This window comes from Limulus polyphemus, unplaced genomic scaffold, assembly GCF_000517525.1.
Source record: "Limulus polyphemus unplaced genomic scaffold, Limulus_polyphemus-2.1.2 Scaffold55, whole genome shotgun sequence".
Classification (NCBI taxonomy): domain Eukaryota; kingdom Metazoa; phylum Arthropoda; class Merostomata; order Xiphosura; family Limulidae; genus Limulus; species Limulus polyphemus.
Window position 1 is genome coordinate 1,393,897 of NW_013665665.1, and position 19,213 is coordinate 1,413,109.

Sequence of the window (19,213 nt, forward strand, 5' to 3'; positions counted from 1 at the left end):
CATTCGCCAAAGTACATGATAGTTCTAGAAACGTTGCGTCATAGTAGTCACGTGACTCGCTGACGCAACACTAGTAAGACTAACCAAACTCATTTTGACAATAAATGCCTTCTCTTTCAATGATTCATTTTACAAAGTAATAAAGGGTGTAGTCATGGGTACAAAGATGGGGCTGTCATATGCCAACCTGCATAGAGTACAAATATTTTTCAAACTTAGGATGGACCTATGCAATTCCAAATTCATTTTACCCAGAAGTCTGATGAACTGTCAGTTTTTTTCACAATTAAGAGTTATCCATTAGATATGATCAATTAATTTTCCAGAGATGCTGCAAAGATCATCCATAATACTGGAAGACAAAGAAATATAACTGCAAAACTCAAGTTCCTTTGATTTTGACATCTTTGGGAGATACATATAAAGATCAATCAATTGCTTCCTACTGACATGGAAAAACCTAAAGACTATATTTAATTGAGGACACCAGAAGTAATTACTCATCTCCAATGTGGTATGCTTTGTTATGCATGCTCATGATGCAATACATGCCATTAAGTGAACATCAGTCTTCAATATTTGGACCCAACTCCACTTACACAATCAAACAATTGTTCAACTGTACATACGAATACTTAGTTTACTGCATTATACTTTGACAATTATACATAAGGGAAATAGGTCAAATGCTGTCTGAACGAGCATGTGAAAACATCCAGAATTATGATCCAGACAAACTTGTGGCAAAACATTTCAATGATCATGACCACATCAAAATACTAGCAATTTATCACTCAAAATAAGTCAGAATGTTTGTTTTTTTTTGCATATTTTGCCAAAACTGGGTAAAATGTTTCTTGCAGAACAGATAAAAGTTCATGGGTTGTCCAAAATAATCAACAAAAACAAAAAGAAAAAACATTATTCAGATGCTGAGTAAGTAAATGGATTTTTTAGTAGTTGTTTTTGTAGGACTTTGCTCAAAGCTCTACTCATGGGTTATCTTCATTAGCCATCCATAATTTTGAAGTGGTAGATTAGATGAAGGCAGCTAATCAGCACTGCTAACTCATAGGCTACTTTAATGGAGTAGTGGTAATTGACCCTCACTCTTATAATGCACCCACAGCCCCAGAGTGCAGCACGTGAAACACAAAACATTGAATCCACAATTTCATTGAGTAGTAATTTACTTTTTCACCTCAGATTTGACTCTAAGGCCTCTTGCACACCAGGCAAATGTTCTACTAACAGAGCTAAAGGGTTAGCTCCCTAGTAATGTAACATGTGACAATTTGAACTATCTTGAGGTTCTATTTAAAACTTGCCACCTGATGTTGCTAAGTAAACCTGCAGAAGTGTATCGTTTAGAAATGAAGAAATTGAGGTTTTTAAACATATTTACTTGTTTATCCATAACTAAATAATTTTGTTTGACAAGTTCTTCCAGTGAATATTCAAGTTTTATTCTCAGAGTGTTATGAGTTGTTACTGTCTTTGATTGATTAGTTTTTACAATTACAGTATTCATCATAAGGTCAAACTATGTTTTCCTTTCGTTTTATGCCTTATGTAATCCTTATTTGAATATTTGATTAGAACTTATATTTCAACCAAGAATACTTTCAGAAATCTCAAAAAATTACTCTTCATTCATAAAAGGCAAGTTCAGACATCTGTTTTCTTTAAAAATGTCAAGATCAAACTTAATACCTAAATATTTAAAGTGTATGTTAGCTGTGTTTATCTCATTTGTTGAAGATTATTGGAACTATACAATATAAACATATTAAATAGCATGTACATAAAGTAGACATATTTCTAGCTTGAACCATACTATCTCCCATTTTAACAAAGACTTAGTCATATTTGAAGATGTAAAAAAAAAAAAAACAATAGTTAGCCTACTTAATCACACTCAAATCATGAAACTCAACCTAAAGTCTGAAAAACTAAAAAAATTGGAATCTTTAAGATTTGACAGATGTAATTTTACTAATGGATAAGCTCTAGGATATAAAATTATCAAAATATTCCCGATAAATTCAACAGCTATAGAAATATTTTGAGTAGTTTACTTCATTAGTAAAGTCTCTAAAAAATGTTTTCTTTAGATTAATTTTGTGTTGGTAAACCCATCCATTTAATTTGAACAGAATTACCGAGATATTCATTAAGTACAGCAAGCTGAAATATAAAAAAAACTGTCTTACACTAAAACTGTTGTTCTCAAGAGATTTCAGAATTTGAAGAAGTTTGAACGTAATTAAGCAAAATGTTCTCATTGCCCACAAGCTTAGCTATAATAATAACCCCAGTTTTGCAATGTATGTATATATAAAGAAGTTATGTTTTTAGTGTAACCTAATCACTTCCAACCATGAAAAACCTCTCTCTATAACACTATCAAAATCACTTTTTTATGCTGTCATAAAATCATATTGTATAATATTTAGCTCACTATTTGTTAAATAATACACAACAGTATCTTGCCATATGATTTGATAAAGTTAGCTCTCGGTATATACTCCTTTAAATAGAATTTAAATAAGTACTTGAATTTGTTTGATTGTTGTTGAAATTCTTCATGGGCTTTTAATATGAAGTCTTATTAAAAAAAACATACTAAATTAGAAAAGCACAATCATTGTATCTGAAGATATAGCAAGGAAAAATTGAAGATATAGAGAAAACAAAAACTTTTCTCTCTTATTACTTTTTTTATTTAACCCAATCAGCATGAAATTTTAACTGCAGGAGTTTGAAACACAAGTTAATCATTGAACTTATAAAATATACATACAATAATGATGGACTATTGAGGAAGCTTTTTAGTCTGGTGACTTTAGAGCTAATAATAACTAGCTAAAAAAGAAAAAGTTACTTTGCTGCTTATAATCAATACAACTGATAAAATTTTACTTATGAAATTCAAATCAAATAATTCCAAAACCTATGTCTAGCATTTAAAAACTGGATGAAATATTACAATCTTTTTTTTTTCATATTCAAAAAAACATAAAAGAACTACATGCGTGTTCAGAATGTCATATTTAGGATATGTAGATTAAGTTTAATGTGAAATAAAAATAGGTCAATGTCAATAGAAAGTTATATACTAAATATTTATATTTTTATTAATTAATACTGAACAACACCAAATGAGTCAGTGTAAATATTTATACTTGATGTGAAAAAATTATCCTTCTTATGTTTTGAATAAACAAAATGGTTCAATTTTCTTGTAAAATTTAAAAGAATAAATAAACTTAAGATGAATGGAGGACTAACATTTTGCTTATCCTTTATACTTATGGTTTACAATATAAAATGTTCTTAAAAGAAAATAAGAGAATTAGTGAGATACAAAAAAAAGTTTTTTGGTGAAAACTTTCAGTTTCCTTTTTTTATTTTAATTATAAGGTGTAACATCTGTATTTTTCTTGATTAAGAAAATAACAAACAACTTGCAGAATCATTCATAAGAATGTACAAGAGTTTAACTATAGACTCGTATGGCATGATCAAATAAATGCTAATCATCTGCTGGTCCAGCAGAACCCATTCTTTGAGGATCCTGTGATGGATAGTGTATTGCTGGATGCGTTGGTGGAGCCTTGATAGCTTGGCTTTGTACTGATGTACCTGGTGGAGGTCTTGGAGGAGCAGAAGGAGGTGGTATACGAGGTGGAGGAGGAAACATTCCAATAGGTCGAAGTGCAGGTGGTGGCCCAGGTGGAGGAATTCCTGGTGGTCGCAGAAATGGTGGTGGAGGAGGTGGATACCTTGGTCCTGATAAAAACAAACACAATCTGTTTTGTTTGTTTGTTACGGTTACAATTACACACTGGAAGCGTTTTTAGAATCAGCTCTAAAATTATGGAGTCCTGCTGCTTTTAATATAATGTCATAACAGTTGATGAACAGCTCTTTCAACTTTATCTAAAATATCTGTTAGACACTATAGAAATAGGACAAATACGAGTAACCTTAATTTAGTATAAAACTGCAAAATCTAAGTTTACTAATCAACAGTAATTAGAATTGTAAAAAAAGTTAGAATAATGCCAATTGAGCATTAGATAAAATAAAATTCTTAACTATCGACCACAGAGAGGCAAGAGGCTGCAGGAACTTATAGCTGTATTTTCTTTTAATATATTTTATTTAGTTACTTACTAATGAATTGATTTCTACAATATTTGATTATTTTACACCAAATTCCTAATTTACATTAGAGAAGGATTGATTTTGTTCCAAAGTTAACATTTTCCTAATCTGAAAATGTATTTTTGATAGATACTAACCTCCACACAAAGAATAGCTATATCCCTTGAGCATCTGCCTATGAGATTTGCATGTCACTAACCTTGACATAACTCCCACCTAAAATTCACATATTTAACATGAACTGCACTTGTGCATGATGACATCATCCTGCAAAAAAAAAGCCCTCCACCAACAGTACGACGACACAATCTCCATGTGCAGTAACTCCCCTTAAGCACTCGAAATAACACATACAATAACTAAAATCCCATGTTGAACTGGTGGAAGGGCCAGCACAAAGGTAAACCTAGATGAGCTCCCTACAGAAAGCACCTGAATGGGATGGGTGGAATAAAAACATGAGCACTTGTACACAAGCAGTCAGCGAAAAAAATAAGCGTAGTGTTGTTTTGGGCATAATCAGACCGTACTGGGTGTGTTCACCTCAACTCAACTGGACAGAATCTTGCTGCAGAAGGAGTGCACACTAGCTGTTTGAGGAGTGACCTGCAATACACTGACAGCATCACCACTGCCCTACTTCTCACCATATTGTGCTAAGCCCAATCAATGAGAAACTCTCCAAGGTTTACCACCCCTTAGGCTAGGAACTGGAAAGGTTCTTCTGTGAGGGAGAATTCACAATGGGGAGACTCAGGAAAGTGTCCAGATTTCCATCATATGCCTGTCAAAAAGGTCTTTTACTGGAGACAGTGCAATGGGAGGCTGTGAAAATCTATTTTGATAAGTCGGCAAGCATGAGCCAAAGAAGTGACAAATCACTTCCCTGATGATTGCTTATTCCATGATAGTTCATGGAATGGTATGGTATGTATCAGGAAATTCAGTAATCTTGTACACCATGAGGATACTTCTAGTGGTTTTACAGATCACCCCATCTTGATATGGGCATTTGTAGAGCCAGGGCAGATGGTCTGAGCTTATTCCGTTACCCCTGGCCTGATAGGGATTTTTGGAAATAAGTATACCCTGGGAGGAAACACCAGCCACCTGGCAGGATCCTGATAGAGAAAAAAGAAAACATGCTTACCCATCTCAAAGATGGTAAGTTGGTTAAAGAATGGTGACCACAGGGAGGCAAAACAGCCAGATGATGAAGATAATGAGTGACAAATGTGTGAAGAGTTGTCCAAGTGCCCACTTGGAGGTCTCGTCCTAGGGCCGGAGAAAATGATAAGCAAGAGAATGAGACAGGTGACAAAACATCAAATAGCTTATGAGTATTAATATCCAGGAAAGAATACACCAACCAGAGGAGTTGAAAGATACATCTGGTTAATGTAGAAAGTGAGAAGTACCTGGATGAAAAAGGGTCCCACAGTAGTTACAGACAATGGCCGGGACCCTGAAAGGGAGAAATCTGTACCAATTAACACTGAACATCCCAAATTGGACATAGGATCTGATCCAGGTCTGAACAAACATAGAGGTGAGAGATAGAAAGACCCTAGACACGAGAGAAAGAATGGTGACCCTCCTGAACAACTGAAGTCTTAGAAAGAAATTACCAGTCTGGATAAAGGAGTAAATAAGTGTGATGGAGCTCAGGTAGCATCAAGTGCATAGATGTCTGACCAATAGCAACCACAGGTAAGAAGGACAAGAAAGTAAGTCTTAAGAGAAAAGTGGTATAAAGAGCAAGAAGCCAATGGCTCAAAAAGGACACATCTGAGAGTGTGCAACACCAGATTAAATAGAGTCAGTGAATAAGGAAGGAAAAAATACCCTCTGGTATCAGGAAAGGTGAAAGGTAATAGATAAAGATGCCCAATAACTAGAGGTGATTAAGACTGACTAAGTATGGTTAAACAACTAAGTCAAAAAAGGCAGAAATGTGTGTCACAGTAGAACAGCTGGGAGGAAAGGAGTGATTGATAGATAAATGACAAAAAATTCACCACCTCCATTGTTAGACAAAGTGGAAGGACAACAGGAATGGGATAAGAAGAAGGCTATGCAATCAGAGAGTCCAGCCCTAAGGGCAATTAACCAGACATATCCCACACCTGAAGATGAAGGAATGATAATTCTGATTGAAAAAATGATGTGTGAGGTTGGAGAAATAGAAAGGGGCTACTGAGTATAGAAGGGGGGGTAGGATCCGAATACCAGTTAAAGAAGTAGAGAAAACCAGAGCTGAGCTGGCCAAAATGAACTCTCTTCATGTGCCCAAATGTCATTTCATCATTCAAAGATCTGTCCCAACCCAAGATGAAAGTATCTGTGAATAACTGGAGATCTGATTGAAGGTGGGGGAGGGGACACCAATCATGGGATTGGCAAGGTCTAGCCACCAAGTCAGATCCTCGAGTAAAGGAGAAGGCAGGTTCACAACTGAAGACAATGAATCCCAAGAAATATTCCACTGGAGAAGACGTGTGTACATCCCTTAGGGAACAAGTGGTTCCAGAGAAAGAACCTATCATACAGGATGAAAATAAGAAACACAAACCTTGGTGATCATACATTTTATAATGAAGAAGTGAAGGTTGAGCCTGACTGAGAGAAGAGGAGTTTAAAAAACACCTAGATATTGTGTTGGCATGAGAAAGGATTTGGAAAGCTTAACAAGGCATTCCAAATGAGCTGCCTCCTGCATGATAAGGAGGTGTAATAGAAGGGGGCGAATACAAGCCAATCATCCATGCAGAAGTGAAATCACAGCCCCAGTCTATGAAGATGGCAAGTGAAGGACTTCATGGCTCAATTGAAGGCATGGGGGGCCAAAGCTATACCAAAGAAAACAGCACAGAATTGTAAGACTTGGTTCCTATAGACAAAGGGACAGGGCACTTGGGATATGTAGGAAGGCAATTGACACATTGACCTTGGTCATTCAAAGACCAGGTGAAAAAGACAACCTGAGAGAAAAGAAATTTTCCATCCAGAACCATGGTACAAGAAGTGGAATGGGAAGGTTAGAGGTAGACTGATCCAGTATAGGAACATGAGTTGAAGGTCAAGGTTGAGAAAAACAAGAAACTAGGGAAAATAATGAGGAATGATGCTGGGTTGTTTCAGCTCGAGTCTCCAGTGAATCAGGAATACCACCAAAGACTTCTAGATGAAGAAAAGGAGCCCAACAACATTCACATACATAAGGAGGAGATATTAGTGGGGAGCAAATTCTGACCCAACAGCAGAGGAACTAAGTAAGGAAAGACAGAGTAGAAGAAGTGCTATGGGCCCACCAAGTAGTAGAGAGAAGGAAACAAACCTCTCCAGAAAACCCCTCTTGGACACAGTGAAGTGCCTGAGGGAGGAGATGTAATACAAGAGAGTGGTGAGAAAAAGAAAATGGATAAAGAGAGAGAGAGAAAGCACAAATAAAAAACAAGGAGTTTGCTCCCCAAGCAGGTAAAAGGTTCCAAAGATTGGGAATCTAGAAAAGGAAAGGAAAAATGGCTGTAAGTCAGGACAAAAGAGTCAAGAAAGTGAGGAAGACAAGGCATGTGGTTATGGGTGCAAGGTTGTTCGAGAAAGGAATCAGCAAGAACAATAATAATATCCTGCGAAGGAAGAAAGACAAAGTAATCCCAAGTATTGGTTTCATGGAGTAAAGAACAGGAATAATAAAAAAAAAAAAAGAAGGGAACATATCTGAAAAATTGGAAGGGTGAGGATTTTCCTTGACTGGTAAGGCAGTACCCAAAGAAAACTCAGGTCAGTCAAATTTGTCATCTTCCTGATCATTCTCAAATGGAGTTCAAGGGGCACCAGCCAAAAGGACAGGAAGAGGCCCACTATGCATGAGGGAACCCGCAACATGCAGCACAATAGCTGTAACATCCTCAATAGTCAACGAGCCTCCAGAAGCCATAGTAGAAACAGGTTCTGTGTTTGTAACTTCATCACCATGAGGATAAAGTCAAAGTCACCATAACTTGTGAATTCATGATAATCATCAATGCTTTTGAATCAAAAGCTAAGGTAGAACTAAACCTAAGTTCCTTTGTACCAATACAAACTGAATGGAGACTGAAAAATCAAAACATCTATACAAGGCAATGCCAAAGAAAAGAATGAAGTTACTTTGAGTGCAAGTGCTCAAGGGGAGTTACTGCTCATGGAGATTGTGTTGCCTTTTGTCGTATGATGATGTCATCTTTTACCAGTGGCATGTAAATCTCATAGTCAAACCAGTGAGAGATATAGCTATTTTGTTGGGAAATGAAGTATTCTCTTGGAATACTTGAAAGTTACCTAAATTAATTTCATATCCTTAGTAATAGTAACTCTAAATGATGAAAGCTTCAATATAACACATTTGTAAACTTTTCTATAGGCAATCATATTTAACACTAATTATAAATAAAAGTTAACTTCTTATACATTATGCCAGCTTTATCAGTTTCCTTTAATTGCATATCTTGCAAACAATTTTTTAAACATCTTATTTTATACTTTATTGTTAGTATGTGTCCAGTGTTTGAATTGTCATATCTAGAAGATGTTACCTTTACATTTTAAATTACTTTTTTTATGGTTAAGCATTTGTCCCTCTCTAACTAGTGCTTTCTCTAAGTGTGGTACCACAAAGAAGCAAGAGGCTTTCAAATTCCTGTTTTTTTATACATGAATGTCGTGCTAACAATACAATACAAATATCAAGTCTTAGTTTTTATGTAGTTTAACACTTTTCACATGGGATTGGTCGATGTGACCAACCTGTTAGCTCCAAAGTGACCATCATAGTTTTCAAACTCTAACTTTTAATATATTTTGTGTGTCTTCACAATATATGGCAAGCTTTCAATAAATATTAAAAGTCTTTTGTACACACAAAAAAATCAAACTTTTTAATTAAGTATTTTTATTAAAACTTTGTCCATGAATATATGGAGTCTGAGTGTGTAAAGTGATTTTCATGGTAAGATTAAAAATATTTTCTTCATCCAAAAATTGTCAAATTTGATTTGCATAATCTCGAAGACCACTAAAATAAATATCAAATATTTTTTTATTAAAACTTTATATTTTCTCTACCCTAACTCTATAAGCATTTGGTCAATTTGACCAACCTTGTAACCACCATAAAAAAAAAATGAAAATAAATCTATATTCCCTTTGTTTCTTTTTAGGATTACTACAAATTGTAACAAGAAATTACAATTGTTTATCCCAAATACCTTAAAGCTCATAGCAATCTATATTTATTCATACTTTATTTTATTGTCCTTTGACTTGTGTCTAACTAAACAATAAGTTGTAAATCACTCCGCATATGCATAGCTTACATCACCCTATTGAGTAACTAACATAACACATGATGTGCTCATGAGCATATCTTGTGAAGAATCTTTATTACTTTTCATTATATTACCTAATTTAACCTAATAACTTTCTAATTTTTACAGAATTTTAAAGAATATACATGAAAAACAAAAAAACTGTAGAATTACTTGTATCCTGTTGTTTTTTTCCTGTTGGATGTCGATGAAATTTAAGCCTATTGCTTTTATAATAATGGTACTAGAGCACTAAATAATTTTTATTTACTTAAATAATAACATCCACAAAGCAAACAGTGTCCTATATCTATTATAATGTACCTGGCTTTCTAATTATGGCATAAGTGCCTTTACAAATTTAGATAAGCTTGTCGAGCTGAATACAGTGAGAGAAATTTTCAAACTGAAGATGAAATTGACAACACTGAATAGAAAACAACATAACATAATATGTCATTTGATAAAGTAAAACTTTGGCTTTATATTGATTATAAATAATATAGTATAAAACATCAGAGAGAACTATTGGCAATTTGTGAAAGAGAGGATGTGAAAGGTGGGTGATGCAAGTGGGTCTGATTTTCTAGTTTCTGGTTCTGTAAACAAACAAGATTGAATGGTAAAAAATTATGCATTCCCTTATAATATCTATACTATAATGAGTAATTTACATTGAATTTCATACTTCTCATAGGAGTGATAAATAAATAAGAGAAGAGGGAAGACCTAGAGAACAAATGCCACAATTCTCATACTAGGGGGAGATTGAGAATTTGTTTTAAATATTTCTTTATAAAATTAAGAACTTAAAACTTATATAATACTAAAATTTGATTTATTAATTATGTTTTGATGCCAAGTTTGTTCATATACAATGATAATAAAGTAGTTTAATTAAATTTTGAATGTAACTCTCTAAAAAGTTGTGACATGCACACTTTGATCTACCCATAGTGAGGGGATTAATAAAAATTTCAGTGCTATATTTTTGACAAATTGCTCTACAAAGAATTAAAAGGGTATCAATGATTATGAAGTCATAGCAAAGAATGAAGAGATGCTACTATTATTCTCTCTCTCTTTAAAAAAAATGGACATATTATATGAAACATTTTGTCTCGGTAAGACAAAGTTCTAATATTTTAAGCATCTATATTTGGAAGTATTACAAAATGTAAAGTTATTGCAGTTAAGTCTAAGTTATACATTACTATCCAAGATTCAACCAGTTGGGTATGAAAAAGATTAAGTGTTTAGGCTTTTAACCAGACTATGTTCAAAATTGGGAAATAAACATAGTATGCGAATCGTGAATTTTTAATTTTATATTCTGTTTATCAGAACAACACATTGTGAAACAGTCAAGTCAAGACCCATATGATTCAGGCATATCGATCTTTAATTTTGAATAGAAGATTAGATAGAAACCAAGGAGTTGGTGGCTATTCTTGATCAAATAGTGAGATTGACTTTCACTTACAATGTACCCACAGCTGAACATGTGAAGCATGTTTGGTTAGCACCACATCTCAAACCCAATTCTCTTGAATCCCCATACATACACTAACCACTAGAATATGTTTAATCTAATTTATTAATTAGGTTACAATATTTAGGATTATAACTGATGTTCAGAATTGTTCTAGAAATCCTAGTAAACCTACATAAAGGGTCAAAACAGTATATTTATAATTAGTGATTTCAAACATTAAACAGTGTTTAAAACCAAGTTAAACTTATAATTTAAAATTGTCCAGGATATATTTTACAGTAAATAAACTTAAAAAAAGATAATAACATTACACATTCAATCTTCATACACATTAAGTATTTCTAATTTTTCAGACAGTTGTGAAGAATTAAAAATTAAGCAAAATTTCTTTACATAATCATCCATTTCAATTTAACTATATTGCTTTAATTATCATGAAAATAAGCATCATCATCACAGCACAACTTGTTTGATGAAACTGTCAAATAGATAATATTTACAGGACAAAATGAGGACAAAAAACCAATGAAAAATGTTGGGTATCTGTTGTAGCTCAATGTATTAAACAGTATAAAAATTAACTATACAAACAAATATTTAACTCTATAATTCATACCAAATAAAGAAAGGCACGATAATCTGAATAATTAGATTTTCCACAAGTTGTTAAGTTTATCATAACATAAAAAAAAGAGAGACAATAAAAAATCATACCTGCTGAAGGTAAAGGTGGCCTGCTTACATTTGGTGGAGGTGGAAGTGGTGGAGGAGGTGGTAGAAGTATGTTTGTTGTATCTGTTAGGTTGAAATAGTTGTTTGTCAACTCCTCTGGTGGGGGTGGTAAAGCTAAAAAGGAGATCAGGTTTTTGATGGAACAGTTTGCAAAAGTTTAAACATATAAACACAATTTTTATTTAGAATAAGCTTTAATTGAAAGTAGCAGTTATAAGAAGTTTTTAGAAATATGTGCAAAAAGTAGGTATATTCGACCGTATTGGAGAAAGAATGTTAACTAGAATTCCAAATTTACTAGGCTCACAAAATGTGGTAAGCCTTTAGTAAAATGTACAAGTCTGTTGTAAACAAAAAATAAGATGTATCACAAAAGTACTTGTACTCAATATATATTTGTGAATTTATGTTGTCAGTCAGACTCAGACTCAAACAAGTCAGTGTGCAAAATGATGTTTATGTGAAGAATAAAAATACTTTTGTCCATCACACAGCTTGCATATTGCATAACTCCTAGAACCTCCTAAATATATATCTACAGTTTTTGCAACATCTCTGTATACTGTATCTGGTATTTACTGTCCCCTACCACAGACTGTTGTTAAATCAGCAATTTACGGTAAAATAAATAGTTAATACCTCCGACACTGAACACTTATTGTGTTGAATGGTACTCTGTAAAAGGCCGTGGTATTCACACTTTGACTCCTACCCATGCAAGTAAGGCTAAACTAATAATTTTTATCTTTTCTTTTGAACCTAAAAATTCAAACCTATTTATTTCATTACTCTAACAGATAACTCTTCTCACTCCTATAACTTTTACGCTGCCCTCTAGTTAAGTCTTTTATTTTACTAGTGAGTTGACTTAACACAAGTTTTATTAATTTTTAATATAGAATAGATTTCATATTATTATGAATATGAAAATAACCATGACTAAAAACGAAGTTTGTACATACATTATAAAATTAGACACTGTAACTTAATACTGTCTGTTTATAATTTTATGAAATCTTATTTGTAAACTTCTTTATTTCATTTTAAACTTTATGTATTTACTATGATCTTATCTATAAGCTAGTTTTAACTGAGGGAAATGTGCAAGTGCTTCAGATATTTGACTAAGACATTTGACAGGAGATGATAAATCAGAGACAGCTGTAAAGAGCACTTAAAAATCACATGGAAATGTAGTAAATCACCTGTGTAGCATATAAAATAATAAGACCTAGGATAAAAGAGAATATTTGACACTAGTTTATGGTACACAATAAGTAAAATGTGACTAGTAATACTGCCTCTCTTGAGCTCAAGATCTATAATACAGTTTGCAAAAGTCAAAGATTAATCAGTTTTTCATTTGAACCATACGCACATTTTCTCTTAATAACACATACACAAAAAAAAAACAAAACTACAGTTTTTTCAACCAGCTGGTGCATACCAAAAAAAGTTAAAAGAGCAGAAAGGAATCTTCTGATTGTTAAGACATAGAATGATAACCTTAAAACCTAGCACCTTCTAATGTTAACTTCTGATTACACACAGTCATCTTCAGCAATAATAACAACTGATAAAAAGATAAAAAAGCTGGAATTTTAGAAGAATGAAATTTCCCAAAGTTGACTTCAATATTCATGTATAACTTATCCATATTTATTACATTAAAGGAGGCATGCTCCTCTTCTATAATATTAAATTACCATAAAAAATAAGTCATTTGTAAGAAGAATAGATCTATGCCCATTACTACGTGCAACAAGTATCAAACAAAATGCACAATAAAATCTATTTATACATTACTTGTAACTATAAAATCTTGATTATACTTTTAACAGTCACCATTAAATGACTCCAAAATCTGATGTAGTAATCACAGCAGTTTATTAATAATTTCCAATTACACACTTTATTGTAATCATTCAAATGGCAAAGACTGAGAAATATGTTTACCCACATCTCTGGACACACCAATGAAATCATAAAAAATGCACATAAAGGCCTGAAGTGATCCACTAACAACAACTTCACCTACCAATCAGTAAATGATTATAATATCAGAATAGATGCAATTCATTTTTTTACTTCATTCTTGCTACAGGCTCTGTTGAATCAGCCAAGTTTGTGACCATAAATTTACCTTTATAGTTTCCATATTATAACCTCTAATATGTTTTGTGTATCTTCACAAGATTTTGCAAGCCCTTACTAAATATGAACAGTTGTCTGTAGACAAAAAATAAGATTTTTAATGAAGTACCTTCACTAAAAATTCAGTCAAATTGACCAACCTTATACTGAGCTAGGGTAGAGAAAATAACATAAAATGTAAAGTGTTATTTAGAAAACACAGATTTTCCATGTGAAATTTGTAAATTTTCTGATGCATAAAAGTATATTTAATCTTAAAATGAAAATTATTTTGTATGTTGGATAGGCAATGTACAAAAAAGAAAAAAGGCATGAGAAAAACATTGCTTAACAAACCTTAACACTTAATAAAAAAATTAGATATCTTGCATATGAAAGCATTGTAATGTTTACTGATAATCTGCCAAATTTCGTTAATATATGCTTACTAATTTAAAAGTTATAGCATGAAAACTATAACAAGCACAAAATAGTTACGAGGTCAGTCCCAGGGACCAAGCCCATGCTGAAAGAGATATTATGGTACTGTCCACACTAAATAACTTTTTTATTTACTTAAAAAATATGTACCAAAGAACACAAAATAACATATGAAAAGCAGACAATGTACAATGTTTCTGGCTTTCTAACTATGCAACAAGAGCTGTTAAAAATTCAGTTACATTTGCTGATGTGTTTCCCATAGGAAGTTTGAACTAGAAGAGAAATATACAATTCTCTGTATAGAAAACTATGTAATATAATATTTCATTTGATAGATTGAAACTTTGGCTTTTTAATTGGTTATAAATAATATAATATTAAACATCAGAGAGAACTACTGCAATTTGTGAAAGAAAGGATGTGGCAAGTGGGCATGGCAAAAGGGGTCTGTATTTCTAATTTATGGCTCTGAAACCAAATAAGATTAAAGGATATAAAAATTATGCTTTGCCTGAGTGATAAAAATATTATAATGAGTAATTTACATTAAATTCTGTACTCCTCGGAGAAGATGGAATACCTAGAGATTAACAGTCACAATTCTCAAACTAGGGTGAGACTAAGTATTTTTTTAACATCTCCTTATAAAATTAAGAACTTGTATATAATATAATATTAAACTTAGATTTATTAACTTTGTTAAATTCTGAATGTAACTCTCTAAAAAGTTGTGACATGTGCAATTTGACCTGCTCATCGTGAGAGGGTTAAACTGTAGAATACAAATTTACTAAAAAAAAAAAAAAAAAGAATATTTTCTCACACTTATCACCACCCTAAAGTAAAAATATTTATGCATGTTGTTATTACTTTTACACCAAAAAAGGCATAGTGAATGAATAAATTATTCCTAGTCAAATAATTAATTTCATCTTGTATCTTAAAAAAATTTACAAAAAAAGAGCAACTAGAAATGATTCAAAAACTATTTTTTTGCATTTCATCTTGTAGAAGCCATAGTAGTAGGTGAATATAACAGCATCTGTCAGCAAAAAGATGATAAAGGTATGCGTATGTAAGTTATTTAAAATGTTTCTTGAAAGCATTATTTTCAAAAGTTGTGTACATATATAAACAAAAAAAGGCAATTTTGTTTTATATTTCAACAGAAAAAACTACACTACAGCTTCAATTACCAGTTATTAACCAGATATCAAAATTTTATGGAAAATTTTCTCAGTCTTTGTCACTAACAGTAGGTAAATTAGAGACAAAAATGAGCAACTATAAGAGGAAATACAGACCCCCTGGTAGTCCTGGAACAGGTTCTAATTTCTTTTCCACTCCTTCCTTGGTTGCTGAAGCTGCTGCTTTAGCCTGACTTCTTCCCCATTTGATTACAAGTCTACGGCCACACAAGATCAGCTTATTAAAAGACTGTTCGGCAGCCAACTCAGCAGCAGATCGTGACGTAAACTGTATAAAAGCACACTGTTGACGTGACACCATGGTAACAGATCGAATCTCACCAAACTGATAAAAATAATCTCTGAAAGAGAAATCATTCATAAGATAAAGTGTCAAGTTTAAAAATAAATAGATTTAAAACTTTTTTTGGAAAGTACAAATTTTACAAAACTAAGATGTTCTGTACTTCACATATAAATGCCAGTTTCTCAGAGAAAGGAAATTTTACTATCAACTTCAACCTTTTATTATATTATTTAATCATATTCTACTTTTACACTAAGAAACACTTAATGTGAAATTTTATAAACTTTCAGAAAGTTATAAGTTCAGTGCATCACAAAAAATGCTTGTGACTTCCACTATTTATTGAAGGCCCAATTATTAGCTTTTTGCATGACTATATATGTGCGTATGTATGGAGACAAGTAACATGGATATGTGTAACATCTATAAAGTTTCTTAAAAAAACTGTGGAATGCTCCATAAAACATTTTTAATGTTAGGTATCGAACAGCCCTTCTAAAGTTGTGGCCTACTTTTTTGGCACCTTTTCCCTTAAATTGTTACCCTTTCACATATAAAAATTAAAATTACAGGACATTAGAAAATACTGGATTCACAGATCAAACAAAAAAGAATTTACACTACAAATGGTTTCAGTGGTTTGCTTTACATCAACTAAAAGTATGTTGAAAGTGGTGAGGAATGTAACAAACAGCTTCATTATTTTTTACTTAGGAACAAGTTGACTTTTTATTTTTGTCAGTTATTATATGGTTAAAAGCAGACTTGTACAAAATAATAAAAAGCACTTAAAATCAGCAAGCACATAATATTTGTAGTAATTACTTGCCTTAAATCTTTCTCAGTCATTTTTTCTCCAAGATTCCCAACATAAAGTGTTGTTATGAACATATCTTCTGGAGGCTCCAACTTCGGCATCGTGTCTGCCCTTCTCAACAACTTATCAGCCACAGGATCATTGATACCATAGTAACGATCCTTAATATTTTGGTCAGCTAGTGGATCATCTGGATCTGTAGGTTTTTCATGTCTGTAACACACAAAATTATACAGTTTATTTCTTGTATTTTACTAGTTACTAACAAGATTCTAAGTATGTCCAGTTTTGTGCAATATACTTTATGATATTCAGACTGAGTCATTTAAAACAAACTACTGATTCAGCAACACAATAAACCTTTCTATAACAATATATGATGAACAGTGTAACACCCATAACCAACTCAATAGCACTGAGAAATTATTCATCTGTAGTAAAATACTTCACATAGTAAGGTTGGCCTTATTTGTAAAAACTGTCAATACAAAAATACTATTAATTATTTATCAAACAACAGATATATGTACCAAAAGAAAATCAATATATGAGCAATTATATAAACCAAATTCGTTATTGTGAATTGGAAACTCAACACTTCACTTTACAGCTTCTTCAGATGCATTTTACTAAAACACAAGCCAAATAGAGTTTATTATTTAAACAAACTGAAGCTTTGTACTCTCAGTTACAGTCTGTGTTTTAATGGAACACTCCTGAAAAAGCTGTAAGGCGTAAGGTTGAGTGCCCAGTTAAAGAAGAAGAATAAATCTGGTGTTATAAGATTGTTTGTTACTTGTCTTTTATACAACAATATGCATTAGAAAAATTATGTAAAGAATATAAACCATTTATTTCCAATATATTTGAATATTCAGGTAACAGTGTAATAATAATTACTAAACATTGTAAACAGAACAAATTTTAACATACAAGTTAAATCGACTTTGCTATTTTAACTATCCTAATTTACATTTTCCTAGAATTTAGCAAAACCACTACTTCCTGTTCTTCAGCAACATGTATAATGAACAGTTGTTCAAAACTTTCACTATAATATACCTGTAAGGACATTCTTCTCCACGCTTACATTCTCCTTTCACCCAGAAACTACATATATGAGGTCGATTTCGCTTATAGTATGGTGTAGTGCGGGCCAATTTCATGAGTAAATCACTTGGTGCTTGAGCTTTAGATAAAGTTCCATATGGTTGAGTAGCATCTAAGTTTTGTACCTGAAAATAAGTTTTGTGAATATAATCTGAATTATAAAAAAATTTCCAAATAACTTTAATTTTTCATCAAAAAATTTCAATTAAGAAATATTGGTTAAATTCAAAATAATAAAAATATTTTCATGCTGAGAAGTATGCATTATGTGCTGTACTCAGAATTATTTTTCATTAATATTTTCAATATTAAAAACGTTGAACTTTTAGAAAGGTAAAAACTAGAAATTATTCAAGACATAACAGCAAAGGGAAGATATGAGCATTATACATTGATGCTTTAGTAGTTAAGTGTAATGGCTTAAAAAAATTGATAAATATTACAGTTCACACAGAAACAGTTGTTGTTCAAGCATTTAATGATGTAAAGAGCTTTTCAACCACTTCTGCATTTGTTGTATTCCAACCAGCCTGACAAGTCTTGGTACTGGATGAAAGTCCTTTTCAGATTTAGTGTGGTTGACAATACATAACATTCATCTTTACTTTTGCTTGTACGTTCTTATAATAACTCACCTGAAAAGAAGGCATACATCCAATTTTTCCATTTGGTGTGTGTTCTGTTCCCTAACACTGTTCCAGATCATTAAATGATAACAAAATATTACATAACTAATATTAGATAAGACACAAGTAAAATCTTAATGGCATGCAACATACCCTCTATTGAACTACCTGGTCTTATTTTAATTTCATTTTAAGATTTAATCATAAATATTTTTGGGAGAGAGTTACAGGATGATTTTAAGCTAAGACAAGGTTACACAAATTTATATAAACCTTTTCTTTTTCAGTTTACAAAAATATAAGTTAATGATGCACTGATACAGTTATATAGAATAAAATCTTCAGAAACCAAAGTAAAATTTCTTTTAAACAAATAAAACAAATATTTATTTTGTATAGCTCAAACTACAAAATATCTTAGTGTTAACATAATCAACAAAATCACTTGTCAGATTGGGATATTCCCAAAACCTGTTTTCCACAACACTCACCCACAGCCGATGACTGACTGCTCAAATTTTATGAAGTGCACTAAGTATAACTTTCACAATCCCTTGATTCTTAATGGGGTAACATTTTTATGATTTTAAGAATGAAGCAGTTACGGTAAATGTGGTTAACCACTGCCGTACAATAATCATTAAACCTAATGGCCAAATAAAATCAATCAAAAAGTTGTATAACCATGAAAAAGCAGTGAAAGATTGAAGAGATTTAATTTTCTTCAAAATAAAAAACAATATAATATAGGTAAATGTAGTTAACCACTAGCCATACAATAATCGTTAAACTAACGGCCAAAATAAATACAATTACAAAAAGTTGTTTAGACCATGAACAAAGT

At 32.2% G+C, this 19,213-nt stretch overlaps 1 protein-coding gene across 1 annotated transcript in view; it reads right to left on the minus strand.

Annotated features, from left to right (window-relative positions):
• Window positions 1-3,376: 3,376 nt before the first annotated feature.
• Window positions 3,377-19,213, minus strand: part of LOC106463824 (pre-mRNA-splicing factor RBM22-like) — a 30,213-nt gene continuing 14,376 nt past the window's right edge. The window contains exons 5-9 of the mRNA XM_013923898.1: window positions 17,696-17,868; window positions 16,646-16,846; window positions 15,627-15,871; window positions 11,728-11,859; window positions 3,377-3,792 (exon numbers count right to left, since the gene is read on the minus strand). Of these exons, the coding sequence (XP_013779352.1) occupies window positions 3,536-3,792; window positions 11,728-11,859; window positions 15,627-15,871; window positions 16,646-16,846; window positions 17,696-17,868 (1,008 nt within the window). The 3' untranslated portion in view covers window positions 3,377-3,535. The remainder of the gene's footprint in view (window positions 3,793-11,727; window positions 11,860-15,626; window positions 15,872-16,645; window positions 16,847-17,695; window positions 17,869-19,213) is intronic.